The sequence below is a fragment of the Typopeltis vanoorti genome, chromosome 24, assembly GCF_054136105.1.
Source record: "Typopeltis vanoorti isolate ZY-2024b chromosome 24, IOZ_Tvanoo_1.0, whole genome shotgun sequence".
Lineage (NCBI taxonomy): Eukaryota > Metazoa > Arthropoda > Arachnida > Uropygi > Thelyphonidae > Typopeltis > Typopeltis vanoorti.
In genome coordinates this window covers 5,244,084-5,268,250 of record NC_143572.1, presented here as the reverse complement: position 1 = coordinate 5,268,250, position 24,167 = coordinate 5,244,084, and the positions used below count along the sequence as shown (strand labels likewise).

The 24,167-nt window shown below is 36.3% G+C and overlaps 1 protein-coding gene across 1 annotated transcript in view; it reads left to right on the top strand.

The window, feature by feature from the left end:
* Positions 1 to 24,167, top strand: part of LOC150092903 (pyruvate kinase PKM-like) — a 151,274-nt gene that overhangs the window by 44,442 nt on the left and 82,665 nt on the right. The window contains exon 6 of the mRNA XM_090413392.1: positions 9,814 to 9,956. Within this exon, the coding sequence (XP_090269518.1) occupies positions 9,814 to 9,956 (143 nt within the window). The remainder of the gene's footprint in view (positions 1 to 9,813; positions 9,957 to 24,167) is intronic.

Sequence of the window (24,167 nt, the reverse complement as noted above, 5' to 3'; positions counted from 1 at the left end):
TATTTATTTTCTATGTTCTTACCAAAGTCTTCCCATGACTTTTGTTTAGATAGTTCTCAAACATTCTCGTTTTTCTTCAATAATCCTTGTGTATTTTAGTCTACAGTTCACATCTGAGAGCTGCTCAACTTTTATTCGCTTTAAAACTTTCTTACATGTTATTCTTTTTAATATGAAATCCAATTTTATCCTGCTCAAGACTAAATAGTGATCACTTCCAATTTGAAATCTTCTGTACACTAGTGTCCTGCACCAGGGAGAAATCATCACTATCAACAGTAACATAGTCAATGAGATTTTTCTTATTCCTTGCCTCTTCTCTCCATGTGAATTTGTGCACATTTTTATGTTGGAACATGGTGTTAGTAATAATCAGTCCATGTCCTGAGCAGAAATCCAACAGATATTTGCCATTATTATTAGCTTTGCTCTTTTCTCCAAATTTTCCCAAAATGTTTTTGTATGTCTCACAATCATTTCCTACTCTGTTATTTAGATTCCCAGCAAGGACCAACGTTTCCTTGTTCATTGTGTCAGTTGCTTTCTCTAAAGCCTCAAAAAATTCTTCCACTTCTACCTTAGTAGAACCTTCTGTAGGACCATAGGCACAAATAAGTCTCATTGTCCAGTTCCCCATTCTGATATCTGCCCACATCGCTCTACTTGAGACTGCCTGCCATTCAAGAAGATGAGCCACGTATTTTGTGTTGAATGCTATGTCTACTCCTTCTTTTCCTTGATTGTCATTGCCTGAATATAACATTTTGTGTTTAATGCTCAGAAAGATCTCACCAGTTTGTCTTTTTTGTTTCGGTCACCTCTATTATGTTGATCTGGTACTTATCTAATTCCTCAGCTAGCTCCATTTCTTTGCCATTCAGGCTTCTTATGTTGCTATTACCAATCTTTAACTCTGGTAATGTTGAGTTGGGGCATGTTTTCAGATTTGTTCCAGTAGCTGACTTTTCGCTGTTTGCCCTGGTTCCCTGGCAAAATCACAGGGGGCCTTGTTTAACCGTTCGACCCCCCAGCCAGCATGGAATTCTGTCATGTTGAACCATCATTTTGTATTTTGGTTTAAGCCAATAAGAATACAATTTGGTTGGATAAATCCCAAATTGTCAGCCCATCCTCTTTCGTTCAGTACTCAAGGAAGATACCTAACAGGGTGCAATACAAGAAGGTGAGGATTATGCATTAGGTCAGAAGCCCTGGTCGGTTCTCTGCATTTCTTTAAAGGCTATGAGGTGGAGATGGAATATATTGCAATGTGGGTGTCGAGACTGAGCAGATATAAGTGATGATAAAGGTGATTGGGGCAACTGGTTGGTTGTGATTTTATTTACAAATGCCAGAAGTATTAGAAATAAGGGGAATGAAATGGTTTCAGCGATTGAGTTTATTCATCCCAAATCATTGGAATGAGTGAATGAAAATGATATCATAGTGGGAATAGAAATGGAAGGATACAGTGTTTTTTGCAAGGATAGAAAGGGCAAGAAGGGAGAGAGTGGGTGCTGATGATATCAGAGGAATTAAGTTCACATAAGGTAGACATAAGGTTTTTACATGAACGACTTATGGATGTGAGAACTTGGAACCTAAAGAAGTCAGATAAGAAACGGATATCTGCTTTTGAGACGTGATGTTACAGAATGCTGTTGAAGATATCATATACTGAAAGGCATACAAATGAATGGGTGTTGGAAAAGATCATTAGAACTTTAAGGCTCCTTAAGGATATTGACAGAAGAAAGTTAAAATATTTTGGACACGTAGAAAGGATGGAAGAGGGACTTCTCAGAACAGTAATAGAGGGTAAAGTTCCTTGAAAAAGAGGCAGGGGTTTACCATCCATGAGATCGATGGATGGTGTGTGTGTGTGTGTGTGTGTGTGTGTGTGTGTGTGTGTGTGTGTGTGTGTGTGTGTGTGTGTGTGTGTGTGGAGTGACTAGGCTTCAGACAGTTGAGGCTGCCAAAAAAGGAAACCACAGGACTACTTGGCGAGGCCGGGTGTGGCACATCACTGAGCATCAGAGTGACCATACGGCATCTGTAGATGCCCAGTGAACATAGAGAGAGAAGATAGACATGAAAGAGGGAAATAGTGACACTAGTTATGAAGCAATGTGGTATAATGTGGAAGTTGACAGGAAGAAACATTTAGTTGGATGTTGCTATAGGCCATGAAATGTGGAGGGTGGTTATTAAGAAATGTGTAAAGAACTTAGGTTAGTGAACAAAGGAAGGGTGATTATTATGGGTGATGTTATTTATGGCACTATAGACTGGAATAAAGAGATAGCATTTGGGAATAAGGAAAATGAATTTCTTGATTACTTGAGAGATAATTATCTCAAGTAGCATGTAAAGGAGGGCAATCAAGCATCGAAAGTTTTTAGATCTGATTATATCATCAGAGAATGTCATTGTGAGTGGGGTTTCACACTTCCCTCCAGTGAGAGTGATCATGAAATGATCATCTGGGTTGTGGCTAGCCATATGGGGACTTCTGTGAGGAAAGAATATATATGGAATTATAATGTGCAGGAGTGGCTGTGTAAGTGTTGTTGCATGGGGAGGAGACGAACACTAGGTTGTGGTCAGAATGATTATGACAAGCTTTAGGAGACAACTTGGATCTATAGCATGGAATGAGGAGTTGAGTGGTAAGGAAATAAATGCTGCTTAGGAACTGACAAAGAAAATACATAACAGCATCAGTGTGTGAAGGTACAGGTAACCCCCGTATAACATTTCGATATAACGTGGTCTACAAATTGTAACTCTTATTCAACGCAATACTTATACAATGCAGTTTCAATAAACACATGGTCTACAAATTGTAGTAACCCTTTATCTTTTCATTTATTTTTCACCACGTGACTTAAGAATCAAATTTTATCTTGCGTCTGCTCGTATCGCACATGTAGTTATAAGTAGCGAATTTATATTAGGGGAAATACTCTTCAGCACGCATTTACATGAATTATTTACCATATAAAGTGTTTATTGTTGAAAGTTGTCTTCGTTTTCTGCCAGGAAAGCGCATTAAAAATCATGTGTATTAATCTCAAGCTGAGAGCTTTATTTTCTGGTGAGTTACATACAGTATGTAATGCTTTTTTATGTAAAAGTATAATTTTTATAGTAATGGCCACTTAGAGGGCTTTTGTGATATGGTTGAAAATGAAATTGGTGAATTAATTGATAGGATAATAGATTTAAATGAGGAGGAACTGGTACAATTAATAGATGATGTCGAACCAAATGGCGGGGAAAGTTCCAAAGATTCTGATTGTGATGAATCCATTAAAGAATTCAGTTTAAAGAAATTAGCAGAAGGATTGCACTTGGCAAGAAAGTTAGGAAGTTATTTTATGGATAATGATTCCTCAATGGAGTGCTCCGGAAAATTCACGAGACAATTGGATATTTGTTTAGCTCCATATTATGAACTTAATAAAAAATTGCAGCATAGTAGTAAGCAAGGTCTTATTACTGACTTCTTGATAACTAAACCAGCCAAAGTATACAATGAGAATTATACAAATGATGTCCAAGAGATTTCGAGTGATGATGATGTCCGGCCCCTCGTAAATAAAGAACATCTACAAAATGTTATTTTTGAAGACATTGATGATTAAAATATGCACTTTATTTTATTTTGCCTAAAACATTTATGCATTTTGGGCAATGAAGTTTACGTAAAATTTGTATTTTTATGCTATGTATTTTGTTTCATAGTTTGTTTTCTTAACTTACATGAATTACCTGAATTAAATAAGAAAATTTTTTTTTTGTTGGATATGTCATTGTTGTTTATATAATTAAAAGAAACAATTTTGGAACATATCCTTACTTTTTCTATGTGATCTGAGTCTTGCATAACGCGTTATATAAATCACGTTATGCGAGATTTCTGTGGAACCTAACATCTGCGTTATACAAGGGTTACCAGTATTCCAAATGCCTGAAGGCTGAATAAGGTAGATGTAAAATGGACGAATGAGGGACTTATGCATGAAATCTAGAAGAAGGCACTTTGGAGGCAATACAAGATAAATCAATGGTAATAATCAGTTTCATGAAGAGTATAAAGAACAAACCAGGAGAGTGACTCAGTAAGGAAAACAAAAGTGCAATATGAGCAGAAATTGGAAAATCAGGTGAAGAAAAACCCTAGAGGTTTTTTTAGATATGTGGCAAGTAGAAGGAAAAATGATCATAGTAAGATGATGTTGATGGATGAAAATAGTAGAATGGTAACTGCTGTAGAAGGCATTGTTGAGGTATTCAGTGATCAATTTATAAAGGTGTTTCATTCTGATCAGGGCAAAATCATGAGGAACTTAAGTGTAGAGGACATAGGAGAGGATGGCTTAATTGTGAGTGTGCAGGAGGTATTTGAGGAAATAAATAAACTTGATGTCAATAAGGTGGTAGGATTTGATGACATATCACTATGCATCTTAAGGGAATGTTCCAGGGAATAGGCAGTAGCATTGGCATGCTTGTTTAATAAGTTACAAAAGCACAGGTTCTAAGGGAGTGGAAAGAAGGTAAAATTGTTCCACTGCATAAAGGTGATAAGACTGTGGCTTCAGATAAGCCAATCTGTATATCTGGAGTTGTGGTGAAGGTACTAGAGAGATTGGTGAGAAGTAGGATACAGAATTGGGTTGAAAACAGAAGTATTGTTTGTGGTTATCAGCATATGTTAAGGGGACAATCATGTTTTAGTAATAAATTCATGAATGTAATAAATTAGATTTACTTTTTAGATTTGGGGAACACTAACATTTCGATACATTAAACAGTGGTACATCCATTTTCCTTTGCAACTTTGCTGTCACTATTATAGATCATGAGCATATTACAAATCTAGATCCATCTTTAACAAAGCATGTCATCTTCTATAGTAAAAACTGTTCCCCAAAATGAATTCCTTATATTTGTTCTAATTCATCTTATAGTTTTTGATTATGTCCTTGTAGAACCTGGTTATACTTCTACTATCATCTCTTCTATATATTCCCTGAATTTATGAACTTCAGTTAAGTCTTCTCTTCTACTAGACAAATACAATGAATTACATAATCCAAGTGATCCTCATCACTGTTATAGAAGATTCATTTTTATATAAAACTTTATAACAGCATGGCTGTTATAAAGTTTTAATGACATAAAGTTTTTCATGACACCAATATGATTAATGGAGGCGCTGGTGTTCTCCTTCTACTCCCGAAAGGTGAAAAACTTTCAATAAAAGTTGGATCTGGGAGAATCGCTTCCAATTTTACCAGCGAACTCTACGCAATAATTAAAGCACTAGAAGCCTACTTAAATCTATCATCATCTCAACAATCTGAAGGAATTATAATTTACAGTGACTCAAGATCAGCTATGGAGGCAATCAAAAATGGCAATACCAAGCTCACACAAGACATCCATAAACTCTTAAATCATCTAAAGTGTTTAGGTAAAAGTTGCATTCTACAATGGATTCCTGCTCATGTAGGCATTGATCACAACGAAGCAGCTGATAAATTAGCAAAAGAGGCCAGAGAACTCAACCAAGAAACTCATATGATAACTCTTGCTGATGCCAATGCACTAGCAAAAGCTAAACTAATTCCATTGAAATCAGTGATACAACATCAAATTCCCGAGATCAATGCTGACAGAAGGACCTCCACTACGATAGCAAGACTACGAACAGGACATTATAGAGGAATGAAGATCAATACAGATGATACGAGAACATATAGAAACTGCAACAACTGCCCCAATACGGAACTGACACCCACTCACATCTTTACCTGTCCAGCAATTACAGCAGCCTTGCAAGAAATAGATCCTAATCCTGAACAACAGCTCTATACAAACAAAATCACAGACATAGCCAAAGCAGTACAAAGAGCGCACGGAAACATCTAAGACTCTTCAAAGGACAAGACAACAACAACAACAACAACAGCATGGCTCCCTGCAAATTATGCTTCTGTTAATAAAACCAATCCATTTCTGAGTTTTACATTTTTTGTATGGTATAATTCCTAAACTTTTTACACCATCAACCAAAACACCTAAATCTGTATATTCGTTAATTCTTTCTAAAACTGACCTTTTTGCCTTGTATCCATTTAATGCTTCCTTTCTATCAAATCTCAGCATATGAGATTTGCTTACATTTATAAGCAAATGATATACATATGATATGCTTAAATTTGTGCTCACATTAAATTTTAATTCCATCTTGCCTGTGCATCCTTTCAGTCTTTTAATATCATCCTGTAAAGTATATAGTTCACTACTTCATTCAGCTTAATATCAACAGACAGAAGCTTTACTCTCATAAGCCTGTGTGGAATCGCTCATCTCAGGAGACCTCGCTGAACTGACCTGTGTGTGTGTCAATCATATTGAAGCTTGAACTCATACGCACTCTTAGCATTCACGAATGTATGACAAATGCATTCCATCCATCCTTCACCACTCTCCATTTAAAAAATCCACTTCTCATTTCCTTGTTCAGCACATCAGTTTAAACACCAAGTCCTAGGACTGAACCTGGTATTCCATGCTACTAACCTGTTGTCTCCTTGATGAAACATAAGATTTGCCAAAAAAAAACCCAACAGTTGATTACTACTTTATAACTGCAGAATATGTGTTTTGGATATGTTTTATTTGATTGTTTTGATTATTACTTTATTTCTCTCTTAGTTAGTTTCTTCTGCAAATGTATGAAAACTTCAGCGTCATGCAACAGGAATAGTAATTATTTTGAGTTTAGATGAAGTGGGAATAAGCATAATGAGAAGTAATGGAATGAGAGTTAACCAAATGGAATATTTTTAATAAATAGATTCTGTTAGCCTATGTAATATCTGTTTTTTCTATGATATTATTATTATTTATAATTATTTTTTTTGTATGTCGATCTGCACCAATTGTAATATTCTATGATTTAATTTTCTTATCTTATTCTCTTATGTCTACTTTACTTCTACAGGTTTAAATCTTTCTGTTAAATTCTCTTTACCTTTTTCTATCTTAAGCCGATTAATTTAGTCCCCGCTTGTAATCCTTTATACTACCTACAACTGTTAGCGCTATTAGTAAAAGACCTCGAATAGGCAATTCACGGATACAGTGTTAACTATTTCCCACACGATATAATGCAGGGAAAATTTATTTGTTTTTTCGACTGCGCCACCCTGAATTAAAGTTATGGCACAGGAAGAATAGTTATACCACTTATAGAATAGTCAACTTTTAAAAATAATACCTTAAATAGTCAGTCGTGGCAATTTCTCTAATTTTAGGTCACACAGGCTTGATATTTTTATGAGACAGTGCATTGGCAAAACAAGATCAGGTAAGCTATTAACAAAATGAACATGTTTATTCATTCTAAGACAAACTATTTACAAAATTCAAACAGCACATATCACATGTCTGGTTCTAACTATGACAACAAGAGCACAATAGAGACAATACAATCACATGATTAAGGAATTGACTGCGTATACTAGAAATATAAATTAAATCAAACTTTAATATATACTTTCCAATATTTCGGCAATGTCACGTTGCCAACTTCATGGGAACTTAAGATAAAGACACATGCACGCAAGTACTACACAACAGCAAATGAGAAACGAAGCGAAGAAGCTACCGTTTTCCTAAAGTCCTAATGGTGCCCCCCTAGCCGGCTATATTAGGTGTTCTTGGCCTTTGGGTTGAAGTTCTCTTGATGTATGTTTCCCAAATTTGGGGCAGTCTCATGCGTCCAAATTTGTTGAGGTTTGGCATATTCCTAAGGGCTGAGGCTGATTCCTTGAATAGTCTTTCATATTTGAACTTGCTGCAGTGTATTACTGTGGCTTTCTTCCATTTTATTCTGTGGCAAGTATCCAGAGCATGGTCTGCAAGCCCAGAGTGGCTGTACTGGTGAAATCGGATGTAATCCTTGTGTTCTGAGATTCTGATATTTGCTGTCCTGCCTGTTTGGCCAAAGTAGGACAGTTTACAGCTGCAAGGGACCCAGTATACACTAGGTAGGTCTAGGGGAAGTGGTTGGTCTTTAGTGGAGCGGATAAGGGATGCCAATTTTCTATATGGTCTGTAACAAGAGATAGCCATGTTTTTTTAGAATTTTGTTGATTTTTTCATAGGTGCCTCAGATGTAGGGAACGGTGATGGATTTAGAGTAATCTTTTTTGTGAAAGGGGGGGGAGGTGGGTTTTGGATAACTGGTTTTAGTATTTTTTTTTGGGAAGGGTAGCCATTGGCTGAGAAAGTGTTAAGGATGATTTAGTTCAGTGGTTAGGGCTTTGTCATTTGAACAGATTAGTTTAACCTGTTGAATAGTGTCTTAATAACTCCATATTGTTGTGGGGGGGAGGGTGAAAGTATCTGCCTGTATGGGTGGGTTTTCTCCAAACTGAGAAAACCAAGGTTCCATCAGGTTGGCAGGTGACTAGTGTGTCTAGGAAGGGGAGACCATTGTTTTCCTTTTTCCAGGGTGAACTCGATTCTGGGGTGTTGGTTGTTTAAGTGTGTTAAGGAGAGGAGTGTATCCGAGCCATGTGGCCGAATAGCGAACACATCATCAATGTAGTGAAGCCATATGGTAGATTTTTGTTGGGCAGAGTTTAAGGCTTTTCTTTTCAAAAGTCTCCATAAAGAATTTTTAGTATATGCTGTCAATTTCTTAAGTATTTAATAATCATGTTTAGCCAATGTATAAGCCTTTCTACAAGAAATACAATCACGTCTAATTCTCCACACGATCATTTAAGCATTTTTGCTCAAGCTTTAAGGCAAAGACATTATAAATACACATAAATTTTCAGACACTTGGATAGAATTTAACATACTTTAACTTCACTCATGTTATAAACAGAAAAAGGCAAAACTTAAACCACATTCAATTTTTGCATTACACAATATTAGCAAATTTTAGATCTCTATATTCTACTATTCCCATTCAACTTGAAGTATGGCTTTCCAACCTATCTAGTACTTTCTATGCTAATAATTACCAGAACCAACATCAGTTGCTTGAACTTCACAATCCAGGATATTGCTTAAAACATTTTACTTACAGTCTTTGCCAGTTCATTACACAGTCCTAGATCCTTAAGGCTTACGGGCACGTTCTGCTTCCAAAAAAAAAAATTTCCGATCAGGCACTAGGTTATGGCAGCGATAATTCAGCATACACATAGATCATTGAAGAATCATATGGTAGGACATCTCGAAAGGACCGTCTCTGCCGCTATCGAACTTCCCATCTTCGTCAGAACTGCTCGCGAATGAGACTCTCCCTGTCCTCAGGAAAAACTCTTGGCACAGGAATAAAACTTCAAAACGAGAGCCCCTTGTCCCCTCAATCTCTGCCTTTTATATCACTCTCCCAACCTTGTCCCTTCTTCAAATTAAGTCCCTGGATTTACTGGAGGTTTTTTTTTTTCCCCATCACCCACGCTATCGTTGGGTTTTGGCAGAAAACTCCTAATCCGGTGACCTTCGTGATTGTCGCTAGCCTTAGGTCTATTTGCCTAATCCTGTCTGAGTTTAATTTATGCTACAATTCTAGTGGTTCTTATTCAAATATTCTAACAATTTGTTACCAGATTTAATATAGTAAAGTGAGCTATACCTTATTTTAATTACAAGTATTTTATGTAATTTAATTGGCCATGTAAAATCAACATAGGTAAAAATATTTCTATTTTTATTCTATACGAGATTTTACACCTAAATGGGAATCCATAAAATGAAAATTTCACTTTTTTGCAGGTTCAGATTCTGTGCTTTGTGAAGTGGAAAATGGAGGCATGCTTGGTAGCAAGAAAGGAGTAAATCTTCCTGGTGTAGAGGTAGATTTGCCTGCAGTCTCTGAAAAAGATAAGGAAGATCTTCTCTTTGGTGTTGCAGAGAAGGTAATCATATGAAAGAAATCAAATGCAGCTATGCTTCTCAAATTAATATATGAGCCATCTTTATAAAGCTTTTTTTTTGTTTGTTTTAGAGATTTTTTTTTTAAATCATTGAATATGATTTCAAAAAAACGATTACTTATGTTACGCATAGAGTGCTTTATATTATTGCTTTCTTATAAATTGAATAATTTATAATAAAGTAAATGAATGTTTAAACTAGTAATAATAGCACTATGATAAATACTTAAAGAACTGCTAAGTACATGATTAGCAAAAATCATTATGTGAAAATACATTCAGTTAGAAATTGAAGCTCTAAGTGGAAAAAAACCTCCACATAGCTTATATGGAGAACTAGGCTTCTCTTCCAGGGTATACTAAGCTATAACGTATTATTCAATATTCATCAGATGCTATATGAGCATGGATAAGCTGGATTAGGGATCTGCCAAACTAAATTGTTTTGTATTGGCTGAAACCACATGCAGAAGAAGCCAAAAGAGTTGTTGCACAAGTGAAGGCCATGGCATATCAAGACTTTTATGATCAATTAGAAACAAAAGGAAGGACAGAGAAAGATTTATCGATTGGAAAAATGTAGAAATAAGGCATCAAAGGACATAGTACATGTGAGGCAGATCAAAGACTCTGGAGGAAGGGTATTAATGAGGGATGTGGATATAAGAAACAGATGGAGAATATACTTTGAAGGGCTTTTGAATGAAGAAAATGCAAGGACTCGCAGAGAAGATGGGGAGCCTTATGAGAGGATGGTGCAGAACATTAGTAAAGTGGAAGTGAAGGAAGCCATAAAGAGGATGAAGAATGGAAAATTGGTGGGTCCTGACAGGATCCCAGTGGAGCCATGGAAGGAACTGGGGGAAGACTAAATTGACCTATTGTGGGATCTGTTAATAAAAGTTTGTCAACAGGAAAATATACCCGAGGAATGGAGAGAAAGTACTCTTGTCCCCATCTACAAGAGTAATGGGGATGCCCAAGACTGTAAGAATTACAGAGGAATAAAGTTTATGTCCCACACAATGAAAATCCTAGAAAGGGTTCTTGATGGAAGACTGAGGAAGGAGGTGGAGATTGCAAAGGAGCAATTTGGCTTCATGCCTGGTCGATCAATTGACAGATGATGGAAAAGTTTCGAGAGAAGCAATGGGAGCTACATCTGGTATTTATTGATCTGGAGAAAGCATATGATAGAGTGCTAAGGCAAGAAGTCTGGAGGTGACTGAGGAAGAAGAAGGTACCAGAGAAATATGTCAGGTTGGTGCAGGAGATGTACAGAAATGTTAAAACAAGAGTTTGAACCTGCCGGGGAGAGACAAAGTTTTCCAGTGACAGTTAACGTGCATCAAGGGTCAGCATTAAGTCCGTTCCTGTTTAATATTGTGATGGAGGTGGTGACAGAGGAGGTGAGAGAAGACATGCCTTGGACTATGTTGTATGCAGATGACATTGTGCTGTGTGCAGAATCAAGAGAAGTGGCAGCTGTACTTGAAGAGAGAGAGAGAGAGGTATGAGACTGAGCAGAAGTAAGACAGTATATGTGTTGCAAAGTGGATGGGAGACAGATCTGGAGCTGGAAGGAAATGTCATCAGGAAGGTCAGCGACTTTAGATACTTAGGTTCAACAATGAAAGAGGATGGTGAGGTCGAGAAGGAAGGATGCAGGATACAAGCAGGACGGAGGAACTGGAGAGAGAGATGGCCGGAGTGCTATGCGATAAGAGGGTGCTGATCAATCTAAAAGCAAAATCTGCAGGACAGTAGTGAGACCAGCTATGACATATGCTATGGAAACTGTGGCCCTGAGGAAAAATAACATCAGCAGAATGGAGGTAATGGAGATGAGATGCTTAGGTGGATGTGCAGTGTGACCAGAAAGGATCGTCTGAGAAATGACTATGTAAGGGGAATGGTGAAAGTTACAAACTTAAGAGCAAAGATACAGGAGGCAAGGTTGAGATGGTTTGGTCATGTGATGAGGGAGGAAGGGTATGTAGGAAGAAATGTCATGCAGATGGATGTGCAGGGGAGAAGGAAGCGCAGATGGCCAAAGAAGAGATGGAGGAAGATGGTGGAGGAGGACTTGAGGATGAAGAACCTCGGTGTGGCTACAGGAGGTTGTGGAGGAGACTCACCACAAACAGCAACCCTACTTAAGTGGGAAAAGCTGCAGAAGAAGAAGATTGGCTGAAACCACATACATATTATGATGTGCATCATGATGGTACAGTGTAATCTGATGACATCTGAGGTTGTCTGTTTTTATTTATTTAGTTCTATTTATTATTTTTTTGCTACTCTCACCCATGAAATGTTGGAAACTTAGCGCCATTTTAATCTGTGGATTGGCTAAAAGTTATGTAATCTGGACATTCAGATATAAATCCCTGGAACAGAAAAATAAAAGCTTTATGGTAGACACAGGAAGAAGCAGTCCATGAAAAAATAAATAAATAAAAAAATTTCCCTAGTTAGTAAGTTAGCATCTTCTCTTAGAAGAAAATATCAAAAAGCTAAGCTGTAAAAATAGCTAAATAAGTAATAGAAAGATTTTGAAAAAAAATAAAATAAAGACCATAAATATCAGTGATCATTGCCAAATGTTTTGGAAGTTGCTAAAGAAAACTTAAAAAGGGAGTAACTGTATAAAGAATTATCATAAATGTAATATGAAAACAAACTGAAGATTGACAGGATACAAGACTTGAAAAATGAGTTGAATAAGAAGTGAAATGAATAATATCCATTGAGTGCAAAAGGTTCGGGTGAAGGAAAGCAGAGAAAAAGAAGTGATGAATGATTTGAGAATAGCGAAGTATTGAGATTTTATTATTAGAAATGTGGTAAATGAAAGATTATATAAAGTGACCTTTCCAGGAGGAGAAATTTGCAAGCTATTTTGATTAGATATGAGAAGTAGATGATCAAGTGAATTGATACTGTGGTTAGAACTTAAGGACATAAAGAGAAAAATGTAAGAAAGCAAAGCGCTGTAAAACTAGCTAAACAAAAGTCATGGGAAGAACGTAGAACTGAAGATAAAGATTGTCTTGAATAATTACTTTGAAAGATTGCTAAATGAAACAAGTAGTATAAGCACAGTGATAGAAAAACTTAACAGGGGATGCAATCAAAAATAAATATCTGTACTCAAAGTAGAAAAATACATTAAAAACCTAAAAGGTAACTGTGGTAGATATTTAACCAAAAATTCTCAAATATGGAGTTATAAAAAGTTGTGCAGTGGCTGTACTACATAATTCAGAAGACATAGTCAGAAAGTGAATCTGGATAATTAGAAGAGCTCTCATAATCATCATCATCATCATCAGTTGCATCAGTCTTGGGACTGGTAGCTCAGCAGCAATTTCCTCCATTCCTCTCTGTCATTGGCTTTCTTCTTAACCTCCTGGTAACTCCTCAAACCCGTGCTGTCTTTGACTTGGTCAAGAAAGCTTTCTTGGTCTACCTCATCTTCTTATCCCCTCTATTTTGCCTTCAGTTATTCTTTTCACAAGTCCACGTCGAAATATATGTCCAAACCACCTATCCCTTCTAATTTTGATCGATTTAATTAGAGTTCTTGTGTCATTTATCTCTCTCAGGACTTCTTCGTTTCATTTTTTTTCTGTCCATTTTATTTTGTTCAAGTGGTGCCAACACCACATTTCAAAAGTTTTTTTTTCAATTGTAGGTTGAGGTTTCCTGTTAAAATGCTTTTCATCTTAGAGAATTGGGCTTTTGTGTTGTTTATTCTTGATCTTATGTCTTGTTCTGCCATCTTCTGTTATTAGGCTTCCTAAATATTTTAAGCTTTTCACTTGTTTTATTTGTTTCACGCTGATGTCTATATGCTCTATATTGATAGGGATTTTGCCTGTAACAGTGATTTTAGTCTTATGTGTTGATTTTCATTTTATATTTTTCAAGGTTATTATTTAGTAATTCTAACATTATTTTTAACGTTCTTCTGTTTTCTGCTACAAGGGCTATGTCATCAGCAAATCTCATACACATGACTTGCTCACCATTTATCTTTATGCCACTATTTATTTTATCTTTAGTTTCCTGAATGGCCTTTTCAATATATAAATTAAAGTGGTGAAAGTATATATCTTTGTCTTACTCCACTCCTTATATTTATTATTTTCTCCTTATCATTGATTTTAATCCGTCCATTTTGATTTTTGTAAATTTGATAAATTATTTTCCTATCCCTCAAATCTTTGTTGATATTAGTTAGACAATTTATGAGTATTTGCTGGTTTACTTTATCAAACACTTTCTCTAAATCAAGGAAGCAAATAAGTGTTTGATTAAGGTCTAATCTTCTCTCTATTATTGTTCTTAAACAGAGTATTGCCTCTCTTGTTCCTATATTCTTTCTGATTCCAAATTGGTCTTCATCCAATAGACAATCTATTTTTGAATAAATTCTATTTTGAATCATTTTTAGCAGAATTTTGCTGCTAACATGTGGGATTAAAGCTATTGTTCTAAATTGGCTGCATTTGTTTACATTATTATTTTTTGGTATTGGTATTATGGTTGATTTCATAAACTCCTTTGGTATTTCTCGTCTATCATAGATTTGGGCTATTAATTGATAGAGTAAGGTTTTTGTCTCATCACCTAGATTTTGTAGCAGTTCTATAGGAATATTGTCTACACCTGAACTTTTTCCCTTACTCATTTCGGACAGTGCTTTATCAAATTCTTCTTATTGGCGTCCTAGATTATCTTCATTTTGATTTTCTATGCTGATATCAACATCAAGTTTGTCGCTGTTATAGAGATTTTCAAGATAATTCTTCCATTCCATTAATATATCCTCAGATCCTATTAGTAATTTTCCATTTTCATCTTTGATGGCATTGTTTTTGCTGTTCATGGTACTCATCTTTAAAAAGGAAAATAATACTGAATTTGAGATATTTCCTTACTGAATGTTACTGGTGAGATTTATGTAAGTGTACTTGAGAAATGGCTAAGAAAAACTGTGGAAGGAAGCTTGGTGAAGAACAAGTTGGATTCAGGCCAAATAGAAGCTGTCAGGATCAGAATTTCAATTTAAGACAAATAGTTCAGAAATCTTGGGAATGTAACAAGAATTTGTATTAGTTTTGTAGATCTGGAAAATTTATATTACAAGGTGCCAAGAGGAAAGTTCTTCAAACTCTGCAGTTATATAATGTAAATGGAACATATCAAGCAGTACATAATTTATATTTGAGCTATAAGTTGGCTGTTAGAATTGAAGGAGGTAAGGGAAGATGGTTGCTTCAAGGGGTGCACATTATCTCCATGGTTATTCATTATCTATATGGATCACATTATGAAGGAAAATGGTATTAAATCTGATATTAAAATTGGTGATGTTAATCTTAGCTCTTTACTTTATGCAGGTGATGTTATACTTCTAAATAAGTACAAGTTTGCAAGATTCCCTAAATAAATGTTGTAATAAATTTGGCATGAAAATAAAGACAGACAATGAAAATATGAACTCTATCCTGAATGGAGAACCTATAGAACAAGTAAAACATTACAGCTATTTAGGCACAATTTTTAGTGAAGATGGAAAATTAAATATGGAAATAGACAACAGAATTAGTAAATCTCGTATGATAGGAAGTCAGCTGAATAAATTTATTTTGAATATGTAAGAAATCAGTCAAAACACTAAATTAGCTGTATACAAGATGCCATTCAAATGAGTTTTAACTTATGAATCTAAGAGCTGGGTTAGAAAAAAAATACTTGGTTAAAGATTGGAGACCATAGATATGAGAGTTCTGAGAAAGATTAGGGGAGTGAACAGATTGCATCAGTGGCAGTATTGTATTAAAAATGAAGATATCAGGAAGGAACTTGATACACATTCAAGAATGTTTTTACAGAGTTAATCTAATGTTATCTAATCTCAAATGGTATGGTTATTTAAATGGAACAGAAGAAGAAAGGTTGGCAGGAGAAAGACCTAGAGGAAAACCAAGATGTAGGTGGATTGATACAGTAAAAAGTGCCTTAGAAGACAGAAATAAAAAAATCTGATAACATTGGAGTGTTAACAGATTAATTTGGAGGAAAATTGTTGATCGGAAGTTACCAATGGTGTAACTTTTTCATGTAGACTATCATATCTCAAGGACGTTTATGGTTCTTGAGGGTACATATCAGGAGTTTGACATAAATAGAATGTGAGGACATATATCAATGTTCTTGAGGAGAACGGACGATAACAGTGTGGTTGGAGAGGTGGTCAGTGTTGCAGAGGTATAATAATGATGAGTTGATATGAAGAGCAGGAATCAAGAATGATATTTTGGCAGAGCTGTGTGAGGTGAAGGAAGTGGAGTGGAGTTTGTAAAAGTGTGAGATACATTTCAGGGAAGAATGGAAGTGTTCAAAAGTTATAGGTTGCATTTAAATGGATTTGATGTGAGTCAAAGAGACATGTTGCTGCAAGGAGGAGCAGTGAGTGATGTGAGCAAGAAGAAAGCAGAGGAAGTAAGAGGTGAAGCATAAGATAAGGCGAGAGGAACTGGTGAGACTGAAATGGTTGTAAATGAGAAGAGTAGTACTGTGAGTGATAGAATGAGAATCCAAGGTAGACAGGGGAGACAGCATAAGGAGAATGTATGTTGGAAGTAGTAGTGAATGTGTATGGGGATGGTCAGTATGAGAATGGTATTGCCTGCGATGCAACTTGGGTTAGTGAACAAGGGAAGGATGGTTATGTGGAAATTGCAATCTACAAGTGGAATGGGCAAGACTGGTTATGGATCTAAAAGTGAATTGATGTGTTCATTTACAAATGCCAGGACCATCAGAAATAAGGGAGATGAAGTGGTGTTTTTTTTATTTAGTTTTTATTCACCCAAAAATTGTTGAAAATGATGTTTTTTGTGAGGATAGAACAAAAAAGGAGTGTGGGGGTGGGGGTGAGTTCTGTTGATGATAACAGGCAAACTATGTCTGCACAATGTGGAGATGCTGAGAAGTTAATAGTGGCATTAAGTTAGTCAGTATGGTATGTGTGATGGAGATTGACAGAAAGAGAGATTTAGTCAGATGCTGCTATAGGCCAAGGAATGTGGAGGGTGGTGAATTTGGATTATTGAACAAGAGACGGGTGATTTTAATCATGGCAGTATAGATAGGAATGAAGATACAGCATTTGAGAATAAGGAAAATGAATTTCTGGAGTTCTTGAGAGACAACTATCTTAGGCAGCAGGAAGGCACATGAGCGTCAATCAGAGGATGCGATTGTCACTGGGATTTCACACATCCTCTAGTTGATGAGAGTGATCATGAAGTGATCATCTGCTTTGTAGCTAACCATATGAAGACTTCTGTGAGGAAAGGATATATGTGGAATTAAAAGGATGATGATTATGAAATGCTCAGGATACAGTTTGGAGCTATAGCATGGAATAAGGTGTTAAGCAGTAGGGAGATAAATACTGCATGGAAACTGTCCAAAAGATGTTTAACAACATCGATCTGCTAATATATTAATATAGAAGGCCAAAAGACCGAATAAAGTAGGTTAAAGATACCAAGAAATTAAATATTTGGTTTTAATCCTTTTCCCAAGGAAGCAAAACAATGTTTTGCGTGTGAAATATATTCATGTCTGAGTCTTATATATATAGTCTAATGACTTTATATTACTTGCCTTAGTATGTATCCCATAATGCAAAGCACACACCCCTTTTGGACATGTATAATGTTATGCATGATGGGAAGGGCCACTACCCAGACTGGTTTCAACCTATATTGAGGTCTCATCAGTGGGAGCCAGATTCGGAGAGATACCAAGGACGTGAAACTCAGACCTGAATATATTTCACATGCAAAACATTGTTTTGCTTCCTTGGGAAAAGGATTAAAACCAAGTATATGATTTCTTGGTATCTGTAACGTATAATAAACCCAAGGTAAAAAAAAACTCTGAATAAAGTAGGTGGATTGAATGGATGGATTAAGCATGAAATTTGAAGGAAGCAGATCCTGTGGAGACAGCATAAGATGAATGATGGAAGCAAAAGCAATCAGTTGCATGAGAAGTATAAAGAGCAGGTCATGAATGTGGCTCAGTTTACTTTTAGCTAATAATGTAGTCCTTGTATGGTTGATTGGGAAGATGACTCTTGTATTCCAAAACGTTTGGGCTAATTTCCGGTTCAGCATTTTCATGTACTTTTTTGATTTTACTGTATAGTTCATTTGAAAGCTCCCTCCTTTCTATACTGAAGGTTTGGAAACTCATGCATGTATATTGGCCTTCAGTGTACATGCAAGTTCACCATAATTAGAGTTACTTCAGTGTTGACAAAATTTTGCACTGGGATCATCACTTGAGATATCTTTTTTTGTTGTTGTTGTTACTGATTTATCCCATTTTGAAAATTTTTGAATAAGGATATTATTGGTGTACATTCCATTGGAAATCTGTCAGTTTTCACTGTTCTCACCTGGCTTCCTACCTTCCCAGGAATTATTGCTACTTTGGAAGAATGTAAAACCCTATAATAATTTATCCCTGGTTTCCATGTTTTTAACTAAGTTGCAACTAAATATTTCCCTCTACTGTATGGCATGAAAGAATGTTATTAGCCCTTTCCTTCATGCTTACATAGTGATTCAAAGACATTATGAAAATTATGGAAACAACTACCGTGTTAGAGTAAAACTTTAGTTTAATATAAACTAAAATAGACACTCAACGTTTCGACCTTCACATTAAGGTCATCATCTGAAGTATACACATATATACAAAAAACAAGCAACACTACAATTTACATGATAACTAATAATTAAGGAATTGACAGCGTACACTAGAAATATAAATTAAATAAACTTTAATATATACTTTCCAATATTTCGGCAAACATCACGTTGGCATCTTCTTGGGAACTTATTACAAAGACAAGCGCACACAAGTACTATGCAAATGAGAACAGAAGCTAGGAAGTTAACGTTTTCCTAAAGTCCTGATGGTGCCCCCTGGCGAGCTATATTGGTAGTTCTTGGCCTTTGGGCTGAAGTTCTGATAAATGTTTTCCCAAATTTGGGGCAGTCTCATGCATTCAAATTTGTTGAAGTTTGGCATGTTCCTAAGGGCTGAGGCTGATTCCATGAATAGTCTTTCATATTTGAACTTACTGCGGTGTATTACTGTGGCTTTCTTCCATCTTATTCTGTGACAGGTATCCAGAGCGTGGTCTGCAAGCCCAGAGTGGCTGTACTTGTGAAATCGGATGTAATCCTTGTGTTCTGAGATTCTGATATTTGCTGTCCTGCCTGTTTGGCCAAAGTAGGACAGTTTACAGCTGCAAGGGACCTGGTATACACCAGGTAGGTCTAGGGGAAGTGGTTGGTCTTTAGTGGAGCGGATAAGGGATGCCAATTTTCTATGTGGTCTGTAAGAGGTGGTCAAGTCATGTTTTTTTAAGATTTTGTTGATTTTTTCCGAGGTGCCTCGGATGTAGGGAATGGTGATGGATTTAGAGTAATCCTTTTTGTGAGGGGGAGGGGGTGGTGGGTTGTGGATAACTGGGTTAAGTATTTTTTGGATTCTTTTTTTTTGGGGGGGGGTAGCCGTTGGCTGAGAAAGTGTCACGAATGTGATTTAGTTCAGTAGTTAGGGCTTGATCATTAGAACAGATTATTTTTGCCCTGTTGAATAGTGTCTTAATAACTCCATATTGTTGTGAGGGGGGTGATGGGATTGTTGGTGAATGTATCTACCTGTATGGGTGGGTTTTCTATAAACTGAGAAAACCAAGTTTCCATCAGGTTGGCAGGTGACTAGTGTGTCTAGGAAGGGGAGGTTATTGTTTGCCTCTTTTTCCAGGGTGAACTTGATTCTAGGGTGTTGGTTGTTTAAGTGTGTTAGGAAGGAGAGGAGTGAATCTGGGCCATGTGGCCCAGATTCACTCCTCTTTATAGTTCTTTCATTCATTGCTTTATAGAAATCAGAAAAATAGAAATAAGAATTTTCATTCCTTTATAGAAAACCCGCCAACAGGGCAAAAATAATCTGTTCTAATGATCAAGCCCTAACTACTGAACTAAATCACATTCGTGACACTTTCTCAGCCAACGGCTACCCCCCCCCAAAAAAAAAGAATCCAAAAAATACTTAACCCAGTTATCCACAACCCACCACCCCCTCCCCCTCACAAAAAGGATTACTCTAAATCCATCACCATTCCCTACATCCGAGGCACCTCGGAAAAAATCAACAAAATCTTAAAAAAACATGACTTGACCACCTCTTACAGACCACATAGAAAATTGGCATCCCTTATCCGCTCCACTAAAGACCAACCACTTCCCCTAGACCTACCTGGTGTATACCAGGTCCCTTGCAGCTGGAAACTGTCCTACTTTGGCCAAACAGGCAGGACAGCAAATATCAGAATCTCAGAACACAAGGATTACATCCGATTTCACAAGTACAGCCACTCTGGGCTTGCAGACCACGCTCTGGATACTCGCCACAGAATAAGAAGGAAGAAAGCCACAGTAATACACCACAGCAAGTTCAAATATGAAAGACTATTCATGGAATCAGCCTCAGCCCTTAGGAACATGCCAAACTTCAACAAATTTGGATGCATGAGACTGCCCCAAATTTGGGAAACATTTATCAGAAGAACTTCAGCCCAAAAGCCAACAACTACCAGTATAGCTCGCTAGGGGGCACATCAGGACTTTAGGAAAATGTTAACTTCCTAGCTTCTGTTCTCATTTGCTGTTATGTAGTACTTGTGTGCACTTGTCTTTGTAATAAGTTCCCAAGAAGATGGCAACGTGACGTTTGCCGAAATATCGGAAAGTATGTATTAAAGTTTATTTAATTTATATTTCTAGTGTACGCTGTCAATTCCTTAATTATTAGTTATCATGTATAACCAGCATATAAGCCTCTCAACAAGAATACAATTTACATGGTGTGCTAAAGTTACTGATTAACTATTAAAACTATTGGCCTGACCTCTGGTGTAAAAAAAAACCTTACTACATCAATGCTAGTCCTCTATTATTAGCTTACCAAATTAAATTAAAGCTGGAGAACAACATGTTCACATAAAAAAATAATAATAATTATATAAGTATAATGTAATTTATAGCTAATCAGTATTAATAGTGGTTAATAAAAGCTGAAAATTGCTTAGAGTCCTGAAGTTATTTGCTGGAGAACTAAGTGGGCTGAATGTCTGCCATTCAAATTTTTGGGATTTTTATGCCACAATTATTAAGATTGGGGTGGTTAATCAAAAATTCTTTGAACTTCCATTCATACCAAGTTTTTGTACGATGTAAAGACTTTTACATCGTACAAAAACTGATCGTAAAAGTCTTACAAAGATCGTACAAACTGATCGTAAGCTTTTACAATCAGTTTGGTTTAGGGTGTTAAGAGCATGATCTGAGAGGCCTGCTTCTCCAAATTGTTAAATTTAATGTATCGCTTGTGTTCTTTTTTACGGACAGGGATTGTATGTCCAGTTTCTCCAATATAAGGTAAGTTACAGGTTCAATAAACTCCTGGGGGTATAATAATTGTCAGCAGGCATTTGTTATAATGTACCATCTGTGCATTTAGTTATTTCTTATTCTGTCTTATTGTGTGTGGCTGTTTTAATTCCTCAATTTTTTTCTTTCCTCTATTTCCTACCACTTAACGTTCCTACAAAATGGTGACGCTGCTGGTGAATAATAAGGTGACCAATCGTCCTCCTTTAGGGAGGACGGTCCTTCTTTTGTAGGCTCTGTCCTTTCTCAAAGTTTCCTCCTACCTGTCCTCCTTTTCGATATTTTAGAACTAATCTGTTAATCGCTGTATTCAGAGATGCTGCGCCGAACTGTTACGCATCATGTGACTGTACATTTCGGAAAGACGCGATTATGAAACGCATGCGCAGGGCATAGGAGAACTTCACATGTCTCATACCATTGCGCACTTCACTTTGTTTACTTTATCTCTATATTATACTTAGTGTTTATTTCTAACGGAAATACGAAATTATTTCTTTCTCAGTGAATATTATACTCGGGTAAGTACAATTCACGTTTTATTAATTCAATTTATACAACCCTATTTTCAACACAAGTGTAAAATAATTTAAATATAGATTTAGTAAAGTTTTATCGCTTTTGTTATTAAAGTTTTAGTTTTAATTATTAATTTTATTTATTCATAATGTGCTTGCATCGTTCCTGTGGCTCTATATTGGGTGGAAATATTTAACCATTTCAAAAATGAACACATTCCATATGAAAATTTAGTTATTCTTGTTAAATTTACGTTGTGCTGCCCTGGAACTAATGCAGCAGTTGAAAGAGTTTTTTCAATTGGTAATGATTTTTGGACAAGTGCGAAATCAAGATTGAATGTTGATACTCTAGCTGCAGCACTTACTGTAAAATTCAATATGAAGGATATTTCTTGCTCCGAAATTTCCAATATATTGTTAGAAAATGATATATTGACAAAAAATATTCATTCAATGGAAAAATACTCGTTTAATTAAATAATTAAAAGGGACGTAAGCATAATTAGTGTATTTTTGTTTAAATTAATCAAATGTTTCATTTGTTTACGTTGTACTTTTTTCTTAAATTTTTTCATCCTCCTTTTCATTGTAAAAAAATTGATCACGTTATGAATAAGCCTGTGAACTAGGCCAATTCACGAGTGCAGATAACTATCTCCTACGCGAAAAGAAAACAAGAAAATTTATTTTATTTATGACTTTACCTGAGTTCTTCACATAAAGCATCGGGGATATGTTATAACACCTGTAGGATATAGCTAAATCTAATTGTGGGCTTAATTAACAGTCATGCCAATTCCCCAAATTCTTAGCATACAGGCTCAAAGTTTTTGCGAGATAGTGCATTGTACAAAGATCAGGTGATAGTCTCTATTAAGCAAACAAAACACATTTATTATAACTTAAAGTAAATCTACACTATTATATACTTTTCATACAATTTCTTTTTTAATCTTAGCATGAATTTCAGTTACTATCTAACATTATCAAACTTCTCATTTACAGTGAGATGAGATTCTCATATTCTACAATTCTGGCTGTCACTATCTCCAACTTATGCTATGCTCACATTTCAATTTCAAACTTTTCTATCCACGACAATATTATTAGCCTTGTAACATTATGTCCAGTGGACTTACAATCTGCACTTAACTATTAATACAAAGTTCTTGTGTAGAGGCTTAAGTGTTGTGAGGACATTATGTTGGAGGTTTAATGGATTTTTTTACAACACTCAAAAAGAATTAAATTAGAATTTAATACTCCTATATTTTGTCCTAGTCACTAGGACATCTACGGGGATTACAAAAACAATTAATGTAACATGCACACAAAAACTTATAATACTGAGCTCAACCACGTGGGTAACACTTAAGTCCTATCTAGGTGGAGCGCCCTCTAAGGGCGGTAGTAGGTGGCCTGGAATGTAAGGTGGGACCTCTGGTGATGAGTGTTTCCCAAATCTTCGGAAGCTTAATGCAACCGTGTTTGTTAAGATTTGGTTGGTTTCTGAGAGCTGCTGCTTCTAAGAAAAGTCTCTCTTTCTTGAATTTGCTGTGGTGGAGCATGGTGGTTTTCTTCCATGATACTCTGTGGGTGGTGTCCAAAACATGGTCAGCCAAGCCTGAATGGCCATAGTTGTGTTTAACTATGTACGACTTGTGTTCCTCCAGGCGGATGGATGCTGATCTGCCTGTCTGTTCAAAGTACGCAAGCTTACAGGAACAGGGTACTTTGTAAACTCCAGGCGGAGTGAGAGGAGGGAGCTGATCTTTCGTAGAACGGATAAGGGTAGCAAGTTTGTGGTAGGGCTTATATGCTGTGTGTAGGTTATACTTTTTTAGTATCTTGGCTATTTTTTCCGAAGTGCCTTGGATGTAGGGTATTGTGATGGCATTTTTAAAATCTTGTTGACGAGAGGGACGGGGAATGGGGGAAGAAATGATTATTTTTTTGATACTGTGTTCGCTGTAGCCATTGGAGAGGAAAGTTCTGTGTATGTTGTTAAGCTCAGTAGTGAGGGCGGTTCCACTGGAACAAAGATTGTGGGCTCTCTTGGTAAGGGTTTTAATGATGCCATATTGTTGTGAGGGGTGGTGGTTGGAGAGTTTGTGAAT